The following is a 20,842-nucleotide window of genomic DNA, read 5'->3' as shown; positions in this document are numbered from 1 at the left end:
GTGATACATCTGTTGCTTCTGTGCCTGGAGTTTGCAGTCCTGTCCGTGGAAGCTTGTATGACTTTCTGTGGGGACCACATAGCTATCAATAAAACACCAAGGAGCCAGTGAAGAGAACCATCACATGCTGATAACCAAACACACTTGGCCAAGAACCCAGGCTCATGAAGGAAATTCAGCCAGCTCGTTTATTTTAGTTCATATTCATAGCTAGGAAGGAATACATGGAGAGAGAAAAGAGGGATTGCAAAAAGAAGGAATATAATGTTTTAAAACTCTAGGCAACCCAGAAGTTTTTCTATAGAGACAATATTCATTCACAGAGTGGATGGCCTGAAAATATACACATGAAACTGGTTTTTTTCTCAGAATATTCACAGGACCATTACAGGCATACATTGTCCAACAAGATACAAATCTCTAAACCACTCAAGACAATAACAGCTAAGTCACTCCGGAAATAAACTCCAATCAGAAAAAAAAAGAAGAAAAAAAGCTGCATGCCAACACGCTTGTATAACACTCTGCTTCTACAATCTTCCTGGACAAGCACGAGCAGAAATAAAACCCCTTGTTACATAGCAGCCCAAATACAAATGGCCATTCTGTCCTCTATCACTTCTGAGCTGTAGTTCGTATAGTTTTAACAGGGCAATGTCTCGTCAAGCAGCAGGGTTACTAAAACACAAAAAGAGATGGGGGGGGGGGGTGTCTATCAATATTCAACACCACAAAACCAGATGTGGTAGTACACGCCTGTAATCCCAGCAACTTGGGAAGCTCAAGCAGGAAGGTCCTGGGTGAAGACCAACCTAAGCTACACAAAAAGATCCCGCCTGAAAAAGAAAAAGAAAAAGGCAAAGAAACAGCACCATTGAGGACACTTGTTTCTCCACCTGGCAGGAAGCAATCAAACAACTTTGAAAATACTGAAGCTCATGTGTCACCAAGGTAAGGTTCCTTAGTGCTTGTTATTTCAGAGAAGTTGATCACCAGCAAGTGGTCACTTATTGAAGAACACCCTGCAGAGAGACAGAGATGGTGTCCACTGCTGGGGGGGGGGGGGGGGGGGGGGGGACATACACCAGACATGGCACCCAGTAGAACAGGCCATCTGCACCCCCCCCACCCATCGCCTACAGCAGCTCTGTCACTAAAAACATGAGATTACCTTCACCAACACCCTCCTTTCTAATCAGCGCCAGCAAGGCGACAACCCTACCTGGTAATCGCTTACAGGGCTGGAGAGCCACCTGGCCTGGCCAATCCAATCTGCACCTTTTCCAACGGACGGTGGCGGCCGGGCTGCTGTTCATGTCCTCACACGGGAGAGGCAGAGGGAAGAGGAGGCGCAGGACCTGGACAACAAAAGCCGCCTGCGCACTGCACACTGGGACGGCCTGCTTGTTTGGTGGCTTTTTATGCTTCCCATGAGAGGATCTGACTAAACCTAACCCAGTAAGTACCAGACAGGAAGTTACACTTCGCAGCTGGTGAAAACTCTTAAGGTGGGGTTTCTCTTTTTTTGTTGTTGTTTTCCTGTACTATTTTGGTGGGGCTCTTTTTTTTTTTTTTAATAGTTACACCTAAGGGGCCCTTGAATGCGCTAATCTACAGAAAGTTAGTAAGTGTTCTTCCTCTCTCCAGTGTCAGGAGGAAGGGGACATTTCCGCCCCCTCCCCCAGTGTGAGCACGGCTAGGGTCATCCAACAGGGCATAGAGTTCAGTTACATATTAACTCTATTGCAAAGACTACATTGGACTTATGATTTCACCTCAGTCAGTACCCAGCTATATGCTAGGGGAATAAAACACACACAGGATTTCTTCTTAATCCTTTAGAAAGGGTTACTATGGAGAAAAAAAACACATAAAAGTTTAGACTCATATTTTCCATACTATTCTATTTAAGGTATTTGCTTTCTCTCTCCCTGTCCTGCTCTGTCCCTCTCTGTCTCTCTCTGTCTCTCTCTCTCTGTGTCTGTCTGTCTGTCTGTCTCTCTCTCTCTGTGTCATTTGTACACATGTGATCTACACACAGGAAAAAGTAAAGGAAATCTGTATTTGTAATCTCGCTTGCATTCTTACTCTTTATCTTCTTGGTTCCTGGTGTGAAACAGAGACTTTTTACTCAGTGCAAAGATTCTGAGAATATAGATTCCCAGGATTTGGAATAACAAGACATCACTCTCCTGCCACTGGCTGAGGTAGAAGAAAGAGAAGAGTACAGACTAAAAGCTGTGTGAGTCTTGAAAAATGCTTTGTCAAGCTGCCCACTACTAGCCCACTCTTGTAATCCTACCTGCTCAGGAAGCAGAGAGCTGAAGACCATAGTTCAAAGCCAGCCCAGGCTAGAAAGTCCATGAGACAATTATCCTCAACTGACCATCAAAGAACTGGAAATGGAACTGTGGCTTAAATGGTAAAGTGAAAAGGCCTTGAGTGAAAGAGCTCAGGAACAGAACCCAGGCCCTGAGTTCAAGCCCCAGGACTACATTTTCCAAGAATGGAAAATGGAGGACAGAGACCTCACCTGTATCCCAGGTGTGTTGTGCAGAGATAAGAAGATGATGTCACATAGTCTAAGGCTGAAATGAGCAATGATTTTATTGCAAGGCAATTCCCATACTACGCAAATAACCCACTTACGTTACACAATTCTATAATTATAAATATGTTTGTATTGCTGTGAAATCAACCTCACAATCAATTTTAGAGCCTTTCACCACCACCACCACCACACCCCCCCCAAAAAAACCATCCCTGCCCATCCCAACATCCATCCTACGTTCCCCAGCTCAACACAAGCTACTAAAACCTTCTTGTTTCCAAGAGATTTGTCTGTCGGGGACATTTCCTATAAATGAAATCATATAGTCTCTGGTCTTTTGTGTCTGGCTTCTTTCATTTTTAGCCCATTTTCAAGATTCCACATTGTAGCCAGGCTACTCAGGAGGCTGAGATCTGAGGATCACAGTTCAAAGCCAGCCCAGGCAGGAAAGTCTGTGAGACTCTTATCTCCAATACACCACCAGAAAACCGGAAGTGGTGCTGGGGCTCAAGTGGTAGAGCCTAGCCTTAAGCTAAAGAGCTGAAGGAAGAAGACCAGGCCCAGAGTTCAAGCCCCAGGACCGACCAAAAAACAAAAAACAACAACAAAAAAAAAAACAAATTCCACACTGTAACAAGTATTTAGATTTCACTTCCATATAGTAGAATAAAACTCCATGTGCATAAATGAAACCAGATCACTGATTGATCAATTTGTAGAAATTTGAATTGTTCCCACCTTATGACAAACAGGAATACTTCTGGTATGACCACGTATATGTATTTTTATGCGGACAGATAGTTTCCATTTCTCTCGGAGATATACAAATCTCCAGGAGCACATCCTTGGGTCTCATGTATCTCTAGGCTTAATTAACCTTCCAAAGAGCTGCCAGACTGTTTTCCAAAAGATCGGCACCATTTCACACTCCCACATCAGGGCTCTCGCACTCCAGTGTCTCCGTGTCCTCATCACCACTTGCCATTATCGATCTGTCCATCATAGGAGGTATGAAGTGATATGTCATTGCTTCACTGGTATTGCCTTGTGGTTAGCAAAATAGAGTGTTTATCAGGAGCCCAAATGTCTTCAGTACCATAGGAAGAGCTAAACAGTCAAACTAGAGAGCAAGCACTGACACATGGTCTTGTCTACTCAGAACAGTACCCCATACCAGCTACAACATCCATATCATGCAAGTAAGAACATTACACATTTATGTGAAATACCTGGCATTTCTTCCACACCCTACCTTGGGGCTGCTTTTGACGTTTTAAAAGAAAGAAAATTCTAAGTGTAAATATGATATCTCAATCATCTCTAAACCTGTCTTTTGCACCTGTCTTTCTGTAAGATCTTCCGAAACAGAAGTAACCTCTAGAACAAATTTTAGGGCAGCTGTGACGTAAGGTTGAGAATTCCAAAGCTTTTGCGTATCGTCAAGAGGAATAACAAGTGAGGATCTAGATTCAAACAGTAACTTCCCCTTCTCATTCCAAAGTGTGGTAGCCCACATGTGTAATCCTGGATATTCAGGGGGCTGAGATTAGGAGGATCACAGTTCAAGGCCAACCCTGGCATGATGAGATTCCCCCATCTCAGTCAAGAAGAAGCTGGGCCTGTCTCCTAGCTATGTGGGAAGGGTTAATAGGGAGATCCCAAGGCAACAGTGAGACCCCATGCAAAAACAAAAACAAAAAAGCAAAAAGGGCTGAGGTGTGGCTCAAGAGATAGAGCACTCATCCCATTCCTGTACAGAGCAAGTACAAGAGCCCCCAGACCTGAAAATAATAATAATAATAGAGGATAGCAATTCAAAAACTGTCTAGGAGATTATCATCTTATTTTTCTGTTCTGACCTTGTTTGAACAGATTTATTTATTTATTTCCTCTTTCCTTAGGTTTGTTTTGTTTTGTTTTTCTTTTTGCCTGGTCCTGGAGTTTGAACTCAGGGCCTGGGCGCTGTCCCTGAGACTCTTTTGCTCAAGGCTAGCACTCTACCACTTGAGCCACAGCTCCACTTCTGACTTTTTCTGTTTATGTGGTACTAAGGAATCAAACCCAGGGCTTCATGCATGCAAGGCAAGCACTCTACTACTAAGCCACAGTCACAGTACTCCTCTTTAGCATTTTAAGATCTAATTTTCAAGTTCTCTTTCTCCTACAAAAAAAAAAAAAATCTGGCCAGGAACCAATGGCTCATACTTGTAACCCTAGCTACAGGGATCGCAGTTCAAAGCCAGCCCAGTAAAGTCTGTGACACTCTTATCTCCAGTGGTGCTGTGGCTCAAGTGGTATAGCACTAACCTGGAGCAAAAGAAGCACAGAGATAGCACCCACACCCTGAGTTCAAGCCCCAAGACTGGCAAAAAAAAAAAACAAAACAAAGCAAAACTATATGAAACATGTAACAGATACCAAAAGGCTCTTAACTTTAAAAAATAAAAATGTTCTTCTTTATTTCCCAATGGAAGGCTTCAGGCCTTGCTACATGTATTAATAATATGATTCATCCATCTTTGACAAAATTTTCCATGTCCCAAGGCTGCACTATGTAATTCATTGTTTTCGTTATTTCTTGGCATACAGCTGACTACGAAACTGGCTTTTGAACTTTCATATGTCAAGTAGAACTTTCCATTGTGGGAAATTTCTAAAACATTCCTATTAAGCTAAGTGGAAATGTCATCACAGCTGGAGAAAAAAGAAGGTCTGTATCAACCCTGTAACTTCCAAATCATCTTCTAAGCAGCAAAAGCAAGCCTCGAACACTCACCAAGAGCACAGCTTCGCTGGTATGTCTCTAAATCTTTGACCGTGAAAAAACTCAAAAGCTATCATCAGTTTAGCCGAAAGTTATCTGAAGGTTCTTCTAAAAATAATCCAACAGGAGGCCCTTTACAACTCACTTGCTCATGTCAGAACGCACTCGTCCCAGATTGGCTCCTCTGCTAGACTGCACCGTGGCCCTATTTCTAGCTCTTGTGAAATCAATAAACCATTCATGTTGCAAGTATCTGTCCAGGGTCGGCCCCTTCTTATTCAATCTGGTGTTGACAGCAGTAATCATATTCTGTACATACCACTGGGTCTTTTGTAAGTACAACTGGCTTCCAGCCTGGGTCTACTCTCATCAAAGGGGAAAGAAAGGAAGGCATGGAGTAGAGAGAGAAACACAGCACAAATTGGATGAAACTACAGGAAGTGGGATAGACATAAAAGGGAAGGAAAGGTTTGGGGAAACTAATCCTAGATCCTCAGGGAAAAGCCACGCCCCTCAGCTCAGCAGCAAGCCCAGACCAGCAGACCAGCCCTGATAGGTGCACATTGTCCTAATTCTTCTTGTTATCTGCAAACAATCTCAGCTTCAACCATCATATTAGAACTGTCAGTCTAAACTAATGAACCTGCACCTGACTCTGCAGAGACACAGATAAGAGCAAGTGCCAAGCCACGCCCTCATACACCGGGGAAAACAAACGAAAGAACATTCTGGCACCTCTCCTGAACGCTGGACAACAATGGCTTCATTTTCTGACGCTCATAATAATGTGTGTTTAATCTGGAGCGGAAGGTTTTTCTCAAATCACAGAATGATAAATTGGTCTTACAATACAAATGAGGTCAGTTCTAAACAAGAAAAAAAAATTAGGGAGGAGGTGAAGACCCAACTTTGAAACTGGATTTGATTGGCTTTTTTGTTGTTTGTTTGCTTGCTTTCTAGTTTTGTTTTTGTTTTTGTTTTGTTTTGTTTTGGGCTTCAACTCTGCCGATGCCTTGTCCCTGAGCTTTCTGGCACCCGGTTTGATTTGCAATTTTAGAATCACTATTCTCCAAGGAACCAAATTCTAGCTAACAGCCTCTACTTAAAAGTAATGTGAATGAGTCAGGGGTTGGTGTGGCTTACACCTGTAATCCTAGCCACCTACGAGGTTGAAGTCTGAGGATCATGGTTCAAAGCCAGCAGGCTAGAAAGTCCCTGAGACTCTTTATCTCCAGTTAACCATCAAAAAGCTGGAAATGGAGCTATGGCTCAAGTGGCAGAGAGCTAGCCTAAAGCACAAAAACTCAGAACCCAGACCAAGTTTGAGCCTGAGGACCAGCACAGGTATACAATACACACACACACACACACACACACACACACACACACACACACACACACACACACACACACACACACACACACACACACACACACACACACACACACAGAGCTCTGCTTCTGTGTGAATACCTCCAGGCTCAAATGTTCTTTGCATCTGTGTTTTACCTGTCAGTCTTAAGTTGATCCCATGAAGTCAGGTCACAATCCTTGTCCCAAATGCTAGCCAGAGTGGGACCAAATCAAGACTCTTCCTTTTTAAGAAAAAGTCATCCAGCATGAGTCCAGAGCAGCAAGACCTAGGAACCTAGGACAATCTCCCCAAACCAAAGGCACAGAGTTCTTTCTTCAGGTAAGCTGTTTCATGGAACAGTGAGCATTTCTATCAGCAAGGAATTTTGTCAATTCCCAACTGCCAAATCGTCACCAAATAAGTTCAGGACCAGCTCAGGTATAACCATCAAATGAATACACACAATGATTTGGGGGATTTCTGAGCTCTTTTTGGTTATTTTCACCACAGATGAAGGATCAGAGAGCAGATTCTCCCTTTGTCTGATGTCTGGTGTCTTAGGTAAACTCATGTGCAACGTTCAGCCTGCCTCCCCAGGTTCTTCACGCCTACAGAACTCCCTGCCTCCATCTTTGTTCAACACCTGCACCAGGCTTCCCATGTGAGGCTGGAATCTAATCTTCACCCTGTTCACAAGGCCCCCAAGCCCTGCAGTCCTGGCCATCCATGTCTATTATCACTCCTGAAGAATGCAAACACTAGAAAGGTGGCATGCCCTCACCATTCCTAAGATCTAATTAACTCCTTTGAATATTTGCCCAGAGTAATGGTCTCTAAGAATGCAGTCTTCCATCAGTACCTGGGGGGAGGAGGGGGAGGGGTTCCAGGGCCCGGGGCAGACACCACAATCCACAGGTGCTCAACCTCTCATACATACAACACGAAATCATATTCTCACATCCTCCCATACATTTGAAGTCTTCTCTAAGTACTCAGAATTTTTATCACCATGTAAATATTCTTTAAGTAGGTTTACTATCTTATTTATGGAATATGGCAAGAAGAAATACCTATATCTGTCCAGTACAGATGGGATTTTTTTTTTTTTTTTGGTGCCAGTTTGGGGGCTTGAACTCAGGATCTGGGCACTGTCCCCAAGCTTTTTTTTTTTTTTATTCCTCAAAAGTAATGCTCTACTATTAGAGGTACAGCTTCACTTCTGACTTTTTGGTAGTTAATTGGAGATAAGAGTCTCATAGACTTTTCTGCACAGGCTGGCTTTGAACAGTAATTCTCAGATCTCATCTTCCTGAGTAGCTAGGCTCACAGGCCTGAACCATCAGCACCAGGAATTTTTTCACAAATTCTGATCCACTGCATCAAGTAACCATATGTTGGAGAGCAGGGAGGGGAACAACTGTACAACTTCTCCAATACTCACAGAGCATGCCAGGATGTTTCATTTCTAGCTAACTAGAATGTTCCAGTTAGGAGATACTACTTTGGTTCTTGATCACAATAAAGATTATTAACAAAATCTCATATGTTAACAAGAAAAAAATTCTCATATGATTTTACAACTTCTAAGAATACTCAATTACTATTGCTCATTTAAAGGAAGCCAAGGAAAAAACTTTTTTTTTAAATAAGCAAACCCAAAAAAAGCTATGCAAACGATAGCATTTCATGGACTGAATGATTCCTCATGAGATTATTTTTCCAAAGCATGAAGATATAAATAAAATCCAAACTTGTGCTTTTATATCCATAGTAATATACTATTAATAGAATCGAATGGCATTATCATCAACCAAGTTATATGAGAGAGTCAAATCTAAGTCCCCATCATCAAAAAGCTAAGAATTATCCCCAACCACATAGAGGCAAGTCTCCAAAGAAGACTTTAGAAAGCATGCCATGAAAAGTAGGGCGATCATACTTGTTAGTTTTACTTTGCGATGGCAAAAACACTTGGAATGGTGAATTAAAAGGAGAATTCCTAGAAGTCGTATTTCAGGATTAAATTACAGCCTTCCCCACAATCATCTCTGGAAAGCTGTGTGGTAGTGAGATTAAGAGGCGGCCAACCATCCCACCGAATCCCTTAATAAGAGGAGGAGAGGGGCAGTTCACACATGTGTGCACGTGCATGACTGCTTCTCACACATGTGTGCATGTGCATGTGTGTTTCTCGCAGACAATATGGCTTCCAGACAGAACATGCAACTGTCTGCCAGCCACAGAGGCCAGGCATGTGGGGTTTGACAGCAATCTGACCTAGACCAAGCCAGCATTACCTACCTGACGCCAAATGACATGCCATTTTGTTGGAGCAGAATTTGCTCTACCAAGATAGGGGTAGCCCCTCACTCATCTAACTGCTGAAGTCAGGGATCCCCCACAATGGCCAGTCCAGATATTAATAAGCACCTCTCTGTAGAAGGCAATGCCAGAGCTCTCCATAACATAACTTATGGAAGCTCAGCACCAGGGACTCATACTTGTAACTGGAGCTACTCAGGTCACTGAAATCTGGAGGGTTGAGATGCAAAGTCAGACTGGGCAGAAACAAAACCAGAAAAAGTTGAGCTGGAGTTACAGCTTAAGTGGTAAAAGGGCTAGCCAAGCAAGCACAAAGCCCTGAGTTCAAATTAAGGTACCAGGAGACAAAAATACATATAATACATATATACATATAATATATGCATATACATACATAAATATACACATGTACATACATATATACACATATATGTAGTTATTCAAAGAGAAAACAAAAGACATAAGTAAAACAACATATATACCAAAGCAAAGAAATAGGATTTTAAAAACACTATTTAAATACAAAAAGACTAGATGGTTTTTCTAAATTGTTAACACATTCTGGTTGTTATAAATCCATAACCAGCTGCAGACTATGGAGCAAAAGACAAGTGAATTTTCTGCAGGTACCTAGGCTGTCTTGAAAGGAACATTCCAGCTTCTATAGAGTACTATGACTTTCAAGCTTCATGGTAAGAGATGCAAGATGAGATGAGAGGAGGAGGTTGTTTTTAGCAACAATGAAATCTGGTGGGAGAAATAACCAAGGGGACTCATGGGGTCCGGTGACAAAGAGGACTTTACCACCAGAACACTTAGTCTCTTAGGCACCAGCAGTGGCCATTTCTACCTCCAAAATACAATCTCAACCACAGCCTGTCCTCCTCCTCCTCCTTCCTGGCGGCTGAGGATGCTGATGTCCCCAGGTGCTGGGCGCTGCTGCTGTCACTCAGCTGGCCTGTGGCAGTGGTGGAGGCTGGCACCAGGGTGCAACCATAGCAGCTGTGGAGCCTGGCACCAGAGTCCCACCATCGCAGCTTCCCCCTCTGCATGGACACTTCCTGCTAGAAGTCCATGCCTGCTGCCTCCCAACCCTGACCACAGGATTCTGTTCTTTTCTTGTGCCATGGTCCTCATGCAAACTTAGGGATACTGGTCCTCCCAACGATGCAGGCACAACCACCTGCGAGTCACCTGCAGACCCAGCCTGCAGCAGCCAGCAAACAAAGATGGCCCTGTCCAATCGTAGGCCGGCCACTCCCTTTTGTGTGTCATCTCCCTCCACTTGCCAATGAGCAAAAGCATGCATTTGTGACAACACAGGACAGAGAAAGGGAAGAAGCCAAGTGCAAACTGTGCAAAACTGACCCCAAAGAAGTCCTCCTACATGAAAGAGAGGTTCCAAGAAGCAACCAGGTGAGGACTAGAGAATTCAAGCAATATCAGCACACAAGTCATGGGCTTCAGCAACAGGCTCCGGTCCCCAGGGTCCAGGCAGGAACACTGGCGTGGTGTAAACCAGTCACTACGTGACAGGTCCCCTGAGCACCCATTCCATTCCACACATACAAAAGCAGAAAAGGCCAGTACCCCGGCCAGGAAACGACGCAGCACCAAGCGCTATAGGAAGAGTACTGAGGCGCTCACTGTATGATGGACCTTGGGAGTCAAGTTCAAGTACTGCCAGTCACAAACCAGCATCGCCAAAAGGAGAAAAAGGAGAGGCAGTGGCTGATTAAAGGTGGGAATGAGGCCTGCAGAGGTCTCACACACACACACACACACACACACACACACACACACACAGAGCCTGTGATTACAGTGTTCCTGTGAGTCAGAACAAGGAAGGCAGAAGGAGGAGGAAGCTCAGAAACAAGGTCAGAAGGAAGGAAGGAACTAGGGAAAAATCACAGTGATAAGGCAAGAGGGAAACCCCGCCCTTTCGTCCCAGGGCAGCCCCCACGGTGAGCAAGTCCCAAGTCACTGACTTGCAGGTTGCATGCAAGCAACCGGCATGCCTGCAGGTTGCTTTACATGCCGTTTCCCACAAGGCTTGGTTCCCATGATGGCATTTTCTCCTGCAAGCCACGTCCAGGAGTAAATCTGTCCAGCTATAAAAGTAGGAGCATGGCAAAAAGAACAAAGTGGGTTTTAAATTAGGGATGTTGGGCTCTAACAACTTCCTATTGAGCCAATTCCGCAGAGGGCTGAACTCCTCATGTTCCTTTTTTTGGTCCTCAGTGGCCCTGTTCAGGATTCACTTTTAGAGATCTCTGACCTTCATAGTCCTTGCAGACTGATTTTGATTGATGCCTGTAATATTCTTACAAGTTAGACCCTGTCCAGATCTCTACTCTCACTGGAGAAATGAAGTTTCGGTACCTCCAGGAAAACACTAAATTCATGCTGGGAGTGAGTGGCTTCCTCCACTTCCGGGGTCCCAGCCCAACAGCCTCTGCTTCTGTGGGATCGTGTGAGGAGGGCAGGATCGTGTGCTTCTAAGGCAGCTCCCAGGCTGGAGCAGCAGCACCTCTCCCACGTGACGCCAGAGGTGTCCAAGTTATTTTTATGAAAGTAAATGATACTAGGCAGCACTTCCTCTTCCCCAGGCAGAGCCAAAAGTCTCACGATGTCAAGAAGAAAAACATGCGCGTCGCTAGCAAAGTGGTTCCAGATAGGAGAGGCAGCAGCAACTGAAAGCCAGTGCCAACGCACGCCAGTCCCAAACTGGCACAAGTACACACTGCAGACCAGAGACCCTGTAGACCTGAGGCTCTGGATGACAGAGGACAAAACTGTGAGTCCATACCTCTGAGAGCAATAGAATCACAGGCTGATGGAAGATGGTAACTCTCCGTACAAGTTATTAATCTGGACACACACACACACACACACACACACACACACACACACACACACACACACACACACACCGGAAAGAAGGAAATAAAAGTAAATGACTCGAGGTTCTGGATTTCATATGCAAAAAATAACCAGCAACAGGTGCAGGGGTCTGGTGAAATGGAGTCTCTCAAATTACCTTCCGCCTCTGCTGCGTGCAGCGCCAAGCAGAGAAACCTACTATTAGGTAATGATGTCAGCAGAGCCGGCTAGCCACCATGCTGGAGCCAGAGGCAATAAAAAAAAAAAAGTACACAGCAGACCAGAAAACATCTCTTTGCTGATATTTTACTTCTTTCACATAACCTTCTTCAAGAACATAACTAAAGTATTGATGGTCACACAACGGTGTTTTAACGCCTAGTTCCCCGTCTAGTATGTAAAAAGTAGACAATAAGTAATGAATGAAGAAGGGGTGGGGAGGGGTGGGGCGGGGCAGTCAAAAATTTCAATGTACCACCTACCCCATGCCTACCCCACGTTAAGAACAGTGAGAGAAGGGGTGAGTTCCAGGGGTGGGGGAGAGTGTGGAAAAGGGTGACACCGAGCAAGACGCACCATATTCATAAACTGCTCTGTCAAATGGCAATTCCTTTGTCCAACTACTTAAAAGATAATAAAAAATGTATTACCTAAAAATATGTAATGAAAGAAGCATGAAACCAACAGGTCAAACAGAAAATTCTCTTGACAAGTAAAACTGCACCTTCAAGGTATTATATAAGCATAATTTTTCCCATTTCTCCAAGAAAAGAACAAAAGGTTGGATCAAATGCCAAAGGCAAAGACACACAGTCAAGAAGAGGGTCGGAAGCCTACTCAGCCATCCCTTCCCATTAGCAGATCCACACAGAGAATTCTCACCAGAACAGGACAAAATGGGAAACAATCACAATCGCGTGTAAGTGGCCCACCCACAGACTGTCCTCCCTCATTAGGCCTAGCCACACAAGAAGCGGGGTGGGCAAAAGAACACAGTAAAATTCTCCATCCACCATGACTGAATTCTCCACCTACCACGGTCCATCCACCATGACCAACGATTTTACAAAAACAATTTTGTTGTACAATCTTAACTCACCTGATAAAAAATGGTCAGCTTGGAATATGTATAAGAAATATCTAGGAAATATGGAACATATATTTTTTTAAGTATGAGTATGGATAAGAGTCATAGAAATGACACCATTTTCGAGCTACAAGAACAGATGCCAAGTACTAGTGACTCAGGCCTGTAATCCTGGCTAATACTCAGGAGGCTAAGGATCACCACTGAAAGCCACCCCAGGCAAGAAAGTACTCCAGGCAGTAAAGACCATGAGATGCTTATCTCCCATTAATCAGCAAAATGCCAAAAAAGTAAGCTGTGGCTCAAGTGGTAGAGTGCCAGCCTTGAGCAAAAATCTACGGGAACAGCACCTAGGCCCTTGAGTTCAAGCCCCAATCCCAGTACAAAAATTAGGAAAGAAAAAAATAAAGAAGGAACTGAGTATGGTGACACTGCCTATAATTCCCGCACAAAGAATCCTAAAGTGCATAAAGTAACACCAGCCTAGACTACATAGTGACTTTAAGGCCAAAATGGGCCACATGGTGAGACCCTGTATTCAACAAATAAAATCTGACAAAATTGACCACCTACATGAAGGTCTGCCACTTGAACCCTATGCTGAATAAAAAGAATGTCTAGCTGAGGATGGAGCTCAGGGGTAGAGTTCTAACAGGTATGAGATCCTACTTTCTATCCCCAGTGGCTCAAAAGAAAAAATCTTATCAGTGTGAGAACATCACTGATTATATAACGAAAATGGTTTAAGTGGGTTAGAAACAGTATCACTAATTATAGGAGTAAGTACTCAGAGACAGATAGGAATAAATCATCAGTCAGGTGCCAGTGGCTCATACCTATAATCCTAGCTGCTCAGGTTTGAAGCCAGCTTAGGCAGAAAAGTCCTGGAGACACAATCTCCAATTAAGCAGCAAAATGCTGGACTGAAGGCATGGCTCAAGTAGTAGAGAGCACCAGCCATGAGCAAGAAAGTAAAGGTAAAGGCATGAGTCCTTGAGTTCAAGCTCCAGTACCAACACACACACAAAGTACTAAGTATAAAATTACTGTAAAGAATGACTTATATAATTTTCTTTAAACTGATTAATTCCCCTTTTGTTTAGAACTCAAGTGTTCTAAGTAGGATTTTTCGATTCCTTATATATTCAATTTTTAAAATCCTTAAAATCCTTTTTTCCCCCACAATTTACTATTTCCAAAATCCAAAATAACTCCCTGGAGAAAATACTCAAGGTCTCAAATAAAATTCTTAGCTGAGATGCTAGGTATGAATCACCTCAGACTTCAAGAAATACCCAGAAATAATCAGTGACATTACTAGTGCCTTTTCTTTCCCGGAGGTACTAGGGGTTGAATCTGGAGCCTCAAGTTTGCAAGGAAAGGGTGCTCTACAGCTGGGCCATGCTGCCAGCAGGACAAGTTCTTTTTCAAGTGATATCTCCTCATTTCCTCCCCAGGGATCCAGAGCATCCCAAACAAGGCACAATAGAAACATTAGGGGGGAAGGCCATCTTGTACCTGCTTTGTTTCAGAGACCTATCAACACTGAAATAAACAAACAGGTAAACAAAGCAATTAGCAAGCCAGGCACTGGTGGCTCACACCTGTAATCCTAGCTACTCAGGAGGCTGAGATCTGAGGAACATGGTTCAAAGCCAGCCCGGGCAGGAAAGGCCATGAGACTCTTATCTCCAATAAACCACCAGAAAACTGGAAGTGGCGCTGTGGCTCAAAGCAGTAGAGCACTTGCCTTGAGTTGAAGAGCACAGGGACCGTGCCTGAGCCCACAGTTCAAGCCCCACCACCAACAACAACAACAAAAAAAAAAGCAATTAGCAAACAAATAGGCAGACTGGGTGGGGGATGGGAAGATGGGCGCTGTAAGAGATAGGTCAGGTCAGGCTTCCCCATGGAAGCACAATTTACCCAATACCCAAACCCAGACAGAGGAGAAACTAGGCATGGACTGGGCCCAGCACCGCAGGCAAAGGAAAGACTCTAGGCAAGTGTGTCCTGGAGCTCCAGGGTGGCCCAGTTTGGCTGGATGGAGCAACTAGCCATGTGATTCCCGCTCACCCTGTGACTCACTAAGTATCCGCCTTGACATACATTCACCCCTCAGCCTGGAATTCTTTCCTTCCACAGCTTTCAATGCCACCTCCAAGAAACATTCACTGATCGTCCCTGCAAGTGCAATACTCCAGGACGAAATCCTCCCGAATGCCTGATTCCCTGGCACCAAGGATGTGTCCCCAGCCTGCTTCCTGAGCACACGGTGCTGGGTCTCTGTGTTCCTCAGCCTGTATGAGCCTGTATGCTGGGTCTGTTTCGCCCAAATCCTGGCACCAGCACAGCTGGAATAAATGACAAGCGTGAGAAAGAACAAGCCAGGAGGGGCACAGACGAATCAAATGGGCACAGGAGCAATCCTTCATGACTCAGTTGTTGGAAATTCGGAACACCACTTCGGCCGCAGCCCCTCTACTCAGTTACAATCTGGAGGAGAGGCTAGACGATTTCTATCCCCCATGTGGCTTTCGTACAACAGACATTTCTGGGCCGATCCTCTATCAGAGGGAAGCCGGGGAAAGAGGTTCACAGCCAATCATGAGACACTGCACTCGAGTCATTCATATTTCATAGTCAGGCAACAAATGCCAGCCAGGCCCTGTGAAAGTTTCTAGTGCGGACTGGCAATGGTCCTGACTGGGCTGCAAAAGCCTTAGCCAGGGGTGAATCATGGTTCCAGAATGTTCTCAGTGTTTGACATTGTCAAATTCTTTATGTGCAGCTAGCATAGTTCACGCTATTTAGAAAAATTTAAAAAAAATTCCAGGTCCCTCTGAGGACCTATGTTTCAGAATCTGCTGTTCATTCATGTTTCACCCTAGTTGTTGGCTGACTGAAGTCAGTCTGGCCTCCTGTGGTGCAGGAAAGGCTCAGTAACCACCACCACATTCTGGGCGAGTCTCCTTTACCTGCCTGTGGCTCCTGGATGGCTCCATCTGGGAACTCGGATCTCACCTCCATGTCGGGCGGCTCAGCACGTCCTCCCGATGAGCTTCAGGTTCCCAAACAAGCAGTGCACATTTCCTACAGCCACACAGATGCACCTCGTGCTGGAGAAGGTGCCGTGAGGAAAATCACATTGAAAACACAGAGCCCGACTCGATGGGAACCCGGGAGAGATGAGTCCCTCCCAACTGCCCCAACCAGAATGGTTGCATTCCTGCTGTGAGCAGGGCCCAATCTGCTGTGTGACTCCTGAGCCTCGCCAGAGCCTGTCGCCTTCCAATCAAACCGGGTGACGGCCCTCATCTGCCCAGGACAGCAAGGCCTGCACCTCTCAAACACCTCCATACTGCAGAGAAAGCCAAGCACCTCCCTCCACTCTCCTTTGGTGTTTCTTTTTTCCATTCCAGCCAGAGGAGAATCTGAGCCAGCACACAGGGTTGAAAATTTAAGGATTAAATTAAAAAAAAAAAAAAAAATTCCAAGTCTTGCAAGAGAGAGTGTTCTTACAAACTTTTCCATCAGGTTTTTCAAGTCTGTGTATTCCCAGGGAATCTCTAGAACTTTCAGGAAGCCATCCATTAATGAAGTAAATAATACATGTCCCCTCAAACGTCAGGATTAGAAATATTAGTGAGTGAAGTGCCAACTGCATCTTTCTGCCAGTCTTAGCTCACCACACACACACACACACACACACACACACACACACACACACACACACACACACACACACGCTCATTAGCCTCCTGCAGATTGTCCTGAACAAACCTGGCTCCTTAAGGAAGGAAAGAAGCCCTTCTGACCACACCCTCTCCTATCAGACCATGAAGTTATGCCATGATTCACACTCACAGCAGGTCTCAATGTTTACCCCTTAGGCAATTGTTAGGGTTGGCCCACCCATATAAGAGGACAGACACTATGAAGTTGTACTGTGCTGATCAGGCTCAGAACAGACTCCTCACCAAAAAGAAGATCATGCTGCCTGGAACTCATGAATGTGTACTTGAAACTATTTTCTTGATTACAAGGAAGAAGATCTGAGAACTTAGGAAAAACAACTTTTTCACCAACTGAAATTGGTGTCCCCTTTCAGTGTGAAGGTAGATGACAAATACAGTATTAAGCCAGGTATCAATGGCATATGTCTGTCATCCTAGCTACTACAGAAAGTAGAAAATAGGTGGATCGTAGCCCTGACACATAGCTAGACTCAATCTCAAAAATAACCAAAGCAGGAATGGATGGGTGGGTGGAATGGATGGAGAGAGAGAGTGATGGAGAGGGGAGGGGGGAGAGATGGAAGGATGAGTGGATGAATAGAGATGGAACGAAGAATGGATGAGTGGCAGATGGATGGTAGATGGGTGGATGGATAGATGGAAGGGTAGGTAGATGGATGGATAGGTGGATAGATGGCTGGATAAGTGGGTAGATGGATGCACCAATGGATGGATGGATGATTTATTCTTCCAGTCTGTATTTGCTGAAGCCCCCCCCCCCGCCCCCCAGGCTCACCACACGTGGCTACTGCTCCCAAGGAATGATCCCTGAAGGGTACAGTTGATCATCAGTCAGCACACAGACACGCATGAGATGGGAGCCATGGGGAAGGCAAAGAAGCTGAGATGGAGACCACTTCAACCAGGCTTTGAGTCCTGAAGTCTATGAAGCCCTGACTCTGGTGACATTCATCCTCCTTCGTCTCTGCCTTACATAGGAAGGAAGTTAATGCTCAAACCTCTGGGATCCAGTACTCTACACTGCCCTGTGCAAGACTCCACCACCAAGCCTCCTGAGGTCCTGCCCAAGGCAACAAAAAGAAAAAGAAAAAGTAGCCCATGCAAAAAAGAGCTGAAGGCATGCGTCAGTGGCAGACCACCAATGCCTAACAAGTATGACACCCTGAGGTCAGTCCCCAGTATTAAAACTGCCTTTCAGTGCATTGCTCACAAAAGCCATTTTCACCACTGGTTGTAGCAGACACCCTGGAAAATTTTTGATCTGGCTCCTCACTTTTCAGAGCAGTAAAGAAGCCAGAGGTAAGGAAGTTTATTTCTGAAAGCAATAACAAAGTGCAAGTGTTATGCATCACAGACTTTGACTATTTGATAACTATCTGTCAATATAACTGGTATCCTCTATAGCATATATATTTCATCTTGAGCATCTAAAAATAGTTGTGTGGATTCATTAAAGTCTTAAGAGAATCCATGATCAGAATAAAGAATTATAAACCTAAATCAAGCCAGGAACTAGGGGTACACACTTGTAAACCTAGCTACTCATGAAGCTGAGATCTGAGGATTGAGTTTCAAAGCCAGCCAAGGCAGGAAAATCCATGAGATTCTTTTTTTTTTTCTTTTTTTTTGGCCTGTTGTGGGGCCTGAACTCTGGGCCTGGGCGCTGTCCCTCAGCTCTTCAGCTCAAGGCTAGCGCTCAACCACTTGAGCCACAGCACCGCTTCCAGCTTTATCTGCTTATGTGGTGTTGAAGAATGGAACCCAGGACCTCATGCATGCGAGGCAAGCACTCTTACCACTGAGCCATGAGATTCTTATCTGCAATTAACCACCAAAAGGCCAGAAGTAGAGTTGGGGCTCAAGTGGTAGAGCACCAGCCTTAAGGGAAACAGCTCAAGGAGAGCATCCTGGCCCTGAGGTCAAGCCCTGGAATCAGAATAACTAACTAACTAATAAATAAATAGATCATTAGATAAATACATGTATGTCACTGTTGTGAGCTATAAATACTAGATGCTTCTAGAAAACTTGCATGTTGCTCCTCCTGGACTGAACATAATTTCATTCACTGTGAAAAAGTCTTTTTTTCTAAAAAAAAAAAAGTAAGCTCATCACAGAGATTTGTAAAGCAAGGCTAACAGGCAAGAAGAGCTAACAAAACCTATTTCATTTCTGTTTCTACCTGGGAACTTCTAAGCTGCAGCCAGACAAATGGAAAGCTACCTGTTCTTATTTCTACAGCAACTGTCTCTGAGTATCCGCAGGTACCCAGCAGGGGAATCACAGAACCGTGAGCCCTGCGAGGGCAAGTTGCTTTCTTCAGCCAGCCACTGATGCCTAGAACACTCCAATACAACAGGAGAGCTCCAAGAGAGGGAGGGGCCGGGCGTGGCTAGCTACATCACTGGGCCCCACCCCAGAAAACACCAAATTTCCAGGACACGTTATGGAATGTTCTAGAAGAGCAAATGTCCAGCACTTCCCTTAAATGAAGTTACTACAGATTCTGGCGAGTTTCTCTTACCAGCTCCAGTTCCATTTGGTGACTTTCTCCCTTGTTCCTGCCATAGGACCAAAAAGACACCACAACAGGGAAGGAAATAGGAAATGATCCTTCCTCCTCCTCCTTTTCTTCCTCCTCCCCCTCCTGCTTCTCCCTCTCCCCCACCCCATACCCTCTTCTTCTTTTCCTGTGCCTTCAACTTATATTCCTAGTGCAAGGTTGGCCTGGTCAGCCTGTTTTACTTTCTAGGAGTATGTTGCATGTTTTCTGTAATATTATCAAACCCTTCTGCAGCTTGATACTCTGGCCATCTGAGTGAAACGAGTTAATCTGGGGAAAACCATTTTCTTATCTTTGATAAGGCAAAGGAACTAGGTGAGTCCCCTCCAGCATCTGGTAGTTCTACAGCACTGAGGGCAGCTCTAGCATCAGAACACACATGCATTTACACCTGACAGGAAGAGCAGGAGGCCACTCCCTACCCAAAGTGCTCAGCACAGAAAATGCTGGAAAGACAGCTGGAGGCATGACCCAGCAGTTAAAAGAGTGTGCAACCTTGAGTTCCCACTCAATACCCGCCTGAGAAAAAATATTTAATATTCTTTTTTTAAAAAGAAGAAAATACTAGGAAGAAGCCACTTCAGCTATAAAGCCTGCTCATTCTAGAGAATACCAGAAGTTTGCAATGTCAAGCAGAACACACAGGCATCATCATCAGCTACATGGAAAACCCTGGGCTGTCATGGGAGAGACTCCCAGTGGGATAACTTCACTATTTACAATCCACATGCACAGCGTGATGATCTAGATGACTTCAAAGACCACCGAGACTGCAGTTCCTGGCAGGAGGGTTGGAAAAATGTGAGGAAAACCTAGTAAGAAATCAGTGCTGGCATGGGGGCTGGTGGCTCACGCCTGTAACCCAAGCTACTCAAGAGGCTGAGATCTGAGAATTGCATTTCCAAGTCAGCTGGGGGAAGGAAAGGCCTTGAGACTCTTTATCTTCAATTAACTACCAGAAAACTGGAAGTGGAGCTGCCGTGCAAAGTAGTAGAGTGCCAGCCTTGCGGGAAAGAACTCAAAGACAGCGTCCAGGCCCCACAATCAGCAAAATAAAAAAACGTTTTTATTAAAAAAGAAGAAATCAATGCTGGAGAAAGCTACAGGAAAATATCAAAGGGCTCAGATTATTCAAAGATCATATTGCAGCATTTTCTCTACTACTAAAAACCAAGTTGAACATGATTTCTAGAGGTAAATGTCTCATGACATATTTCTCTGTTTTTAGACAAGTCGTAAGCGCACCATTTGTTTTAAAGCTAGGGAGATGAAACTGCAATCAGACCCAGTCCGCGTCCTCCTCTGAGGGGCAGACTTTCCTCTGCGGTTTCCTCATCGCCAGCTTCTTCATCTCTAAACAGTGACACTTTGCTTCTGGAATGTTCTGCAAGGCCCAGTGTTCAAGCCTTACTCCCTAGACTGGGGCTGCTGAGAAGGGCGGGAAGCTTTAGGAGGTGGCCCAGCGGAGGGAGGGTGAGGTGTCTTCTGCCCTTGAAGGGACTGTGTGACCCTGTCTCCTCCGACCTCTCCACTGCTGGGCAGCCATGACCTGAATGCTGC

General features: G+C 44.8%; 1 protein-coding gene across 3 annotated transcripts in view; it reads right to left on the bottom strand.

Moving 5' to 3' along the window:
- Utrn (utrophin) overlaps positions 1-20,842 on the bottom strand; it is a 425,153-nt gene that overhangs the window by 373,728 nt on the left and 30,583 nt on the right. For 2 of the 3 annotated variants that reach the window (XM_042692992.1, XM_042693156.1), the window contains exon 1: positions 1,223-1,403. The exons of the other annotated variant lie outside the window; for it this stretch is intronic. In XM_042692992.1, the coding sequence (XP_042548926.1) occupies positions 1,223-1,316 (94 nt within the window). In that variant the 5' untranslated portion in view covers positions 1,317-1,403. Of the gene's footprint in view, positions 1-1,222; positions 1,404-20,842 lie in introns of those variants that run through there. 3 annotated transcript variants of the gene reach the window in all.

This window comes from Dipodomys spectabilis, unplaced genomic scaffold (assembly GCF_019054845.1).
Source record: "Dipodomys spectabilis isolate Male_0828 unplaced genomic scaffold, ASM1905484v1 ptg000001l, whole genome shotgun sequence".
NCBI classification, from domain to species: Eukaryota; Metazoa; Chordata; class Mammalia; order Rodentia; family Heteromyidae; genus Dipodomys; species Dipodomys spectabilis.
The sequence above is the reverse complement of the archived record's forward strand: the minus strand, read 5'-3'. Positions and strand labels throughout refer to the sequence as shown.